This window comes from Staurois parvus, unplaced genomic scaffold (genome assembly GCF_062004578.1).
Source record: "Staurois parvus isolate SC_StPar_1 unplaced genomic scaffold, SC_StPar_1.0 ptg000575l, whole genome shotgun sequence".
In the NCBI taxonomy this organism is placed as follows: domain Eukaryota; kingdom Metazoa; phylum Chordata; class Amphibia; order Anura; family Ranidae; genus Staurois; species Staurois parvus.
The window spans coordinates 7,199,342-7,202,424 of NW_028318371.1; the positions used below are offsets into that span (position 1 = coordinate 7,199,342).

Here is a 3,083-nt window from a genome sequence, read left to right on the forward strand (position 1 = left end):
CCACATTCCCTTTCTGAGGCACCGCACTAGCCTTGTGTGGGCGGGGCAGACCGAAGGAGAGGGGCGGGATCAGTTGGAACAGATCAAGTCCTTTCTCCTCTCCCGTCAATGCAGAGGGGAGGGGGGGAGAGCTCGTTACCTGGAGTCTGGGACACAGAGACTTGGCAGATGCAGCCAGCCGCCCCTACAGATTGCTTCCCTGACCAACAGTTTGGCAACCTTGCTTGGGCACAGTATTCATGGGGGGTTGCCTGGGTGGGCGCAGCTGCAATCTGGGGGGGGGGCATAGCCCACCCCAGCACCCCCATAGATCCGGCCATGGTTCATACCCATGTGATCTGATTCAAGCAAATGCAACATGTTCTGCAACCTGCTTTTGGGGTGTTGTTAAAGCAGAGTTCCAGCTGAAAAAAAATAGAAGTCGGCAGATACAAAAACTGGAGCTTCTGACCTATAAAATACAGACACTTACCTGTCCTTAGGTCCAGCGGTGTCCTCACCACGGCTGCTTTTCTTCTCTCGGGGAGAGAGGGGGGTGGAGAACAACTTCTGCATCTGAATGCCTAGAAGATCGCAGCTGAAGTGGGAGCGGGTACCTGTCAATTTCTGGTACCCGCACCCCCCGCTCCCCAAAGGTGCCAATCCTTAATGGGGAACGAAGGACAAAGGCTTAAAGCGGAACTTCCCCTTTTGGGTGGAGCTCCGCTTTAACTTTTAGTTGACACCTGCAGCAGATGGCATGAACACAGTGGGATTGCTATGTGGTGGGGAAATGCAGCGATTCCTGTGCGTTTGTGTGTGAACTCAGCCTTAACCACAAAATACAACAAACAGAAACATGCCAATAGCATTTCACGCTGCGGTATATAACCCAGTTTTATGTCTTGTCTGCAGATGTCATTTACTATTTATAATCAAAATGACGTAAAAAAAACAGAGATCAGTTCACAAATGTCAGAATATATCCTTTTAATTTATAAACATTTGCTTTATCCACAAACTTCCTGAAGATAAAACTGCAACACCAGCTCAGCCCCGCCCTGTGCTGAGAAATGTGAGACGACCTTTAGATTTTCCATGTCGGAGACTTTCACTTTCATTTCTCTCTTCTGCTGTCAGCGATGGCGTCTGCTGATCTGAGAGAGGAGCTGGACTGTTCCATCTGTCTGAACATTTATACCGATCCTGTAATGCTGAGATGTGGTCACAACTTCTGCCGGGTCTGTATTGATCGATCGTTGGATACACAGGAGGGGTCTGGAGGTTATTCCTGTCCTCAGTGCAGAGAAGAGTTCCAGGATCGGCCTGCATTGCACAGGAACATCACACTACGTAACATAGTGGAGACCTTCCGGTCTACTCAGCCAGATGAGAAGAAGACTGGAATCTTCTGTACTTACTGCATTCACTCTCCTGTACCCGCTGTTAGATCCTGTCTGCATTGTGAAGCTTCTCTGTGTGATAATCACCTGAGAATCCACAGCAAGTCACCAGAACATGTCCTAACTGACCCCACCACTTCCATGGAGAACAGAAAATGCGCCATCCATAGGGAGCTTCTTAAATATTACTGTGCTGTAGATGCCGCCTGTATCTGTGTGTCCTGCAGGCTGGATGGAGAACACCAGGGACACAAGGTGGAGACTCTGGATGAGGCTTCTGAGAAGAAGAAACAGAAACTGAGAAACGTTCTGAAGAAACTGATGACAGAGACAGAGAAGACGGAGAAAAGAGTCCAGAGTCTGCAGGAACGTAAGGGAAAAGTACAAGAAAAATCAGCTGGTCTAACAGAGAGAGTCACTGCCCTGTTCATAGAGCTCAGGAGACAACTGGAGGACCTGGAGAAGAGAGTCCTGAGGGAGATCGCCAGCCAGGAAGAGCGGCTTTCATGTCCATTGTCTGAGATGATCCATCAACTGGAGATAAAGAAGAAGGATCTGTCCAGGAAGATGGGGGACATTGAGGAGCTGTGTAACATGACCGACCCCCTGACTGTCCTCCAGGAATCAGACACAGGGGACTTGTGTGATACTGAGGAGGGAGATGATGAGGACAGAGAGAGACATGATAGACTCCTCCATGATGGAGGGGATCTGGATGTGGCTGGAATCTCACACACATTACACACAGGGATATCTGATATGATAAAAGGGGGAAATGTATGCTTCAATATACAGGAAGCTTCAGACTTATTACTGGATGTGAACACAGCTCATAATAATCTACAGATATCAGATGACATGAAAACTGCATCCAGGTCAGATATAGAGCAGAATTGTCCAGAAACACCAGAGAGATTTCAGTTTTGGGTCCAGGTATTAAGCAGTCGGAGTTTTTCCTCGGGGCGACATTACTGGGAAGTGGATGTCAGTGAGGGAGAAGATTGCAGAGTCGGGATGTGTTATCCCAGTATAGAGAGGGGAGGATGGTGGTCAGGGATTGGAAAGAATAACAAGTCCTGGGGATTGAGGAAGTATAACAGTAAGTGTAATCTATTACATGATAATAAAACAATCCCCATATCTCCCGATACCCCCCCTGATAGAGTCAGGATCTATGTGGATTATGAGGCCGGGCAGCTGTCCTTTTATGATCTGTGTGACCCCATCAGACACCTCCACACCTTCACCACCACCTTCACTGAGCCCCTCCATGCCGGGTTATGGGTAGGAAAAGGTCGTATAAAGATCTCTGGGGGGGTCAGGAGACGTGTAAAATGATCATATGACAGGAAATCTGACCTGAATCTGCTGAAATCTGCTGAGAAATGTGAATCTGGTTCATAGGATGACACCGTTTGTAGAGATCATATATTTCTTCAATCGGTAGATCTGGTAGATCTCAGCCGAGGAGGGTGTCCTCCATCACTTCCACACCCAACAAGGCAAGATTTGGGGGGGGGGGGGGGTTATTTAGCATTAGGCTGACCACACACTATACAATCTGATTGTACAATAACCTTTAGATCTCCCATCAGCTGTGTAGTATACGGGTCTGCCTGATGTGACCCAATTAAGAGCTGATTCACACATGTGCAGTGCGGATTGAAGCTCAGGATTCACAGCTAATTGGCACAGTAGTTG

General features: G+C 48.1%; 1 protein-coding gene across 1 annotated transcript; it reads left to right on the forward strand.

Moving 5' to 3' along the window:
* The first annotated feature begins 1,121 nt into the window (after nucleotides 1-1,121).
* LOC149450407 (E3 ubiquitin/ISG15 ligase TRIM25-like) lies at nucleotides 1,122-2,735 on the forward strand. Its single transcript, XM_089691985.1, has one exon. The coding sequence runs from the start codon at nucleotides 1,122-1,124 to the stop codon at nucleotides 2,718-2,720; it is 1,599 nt and encodes a 532-aa protein (XP_089548111.1). The 3' UTR covers nucleotides 2,721-2,735.
* The last annotated feature ends 348 nt before the right edge of the window (nucleotides 2,736-3,083 follow it).

What these genes read in the sequence shown, in the direction of transcription:
- LOC149450407 (XM_089691985.1), top strand. Translation starts at nt 1,122, where the DNA reads ATGGCGTCTGCTGATCTGAGAGAGGAGCTGGACTGTTCCATCTGTCTG.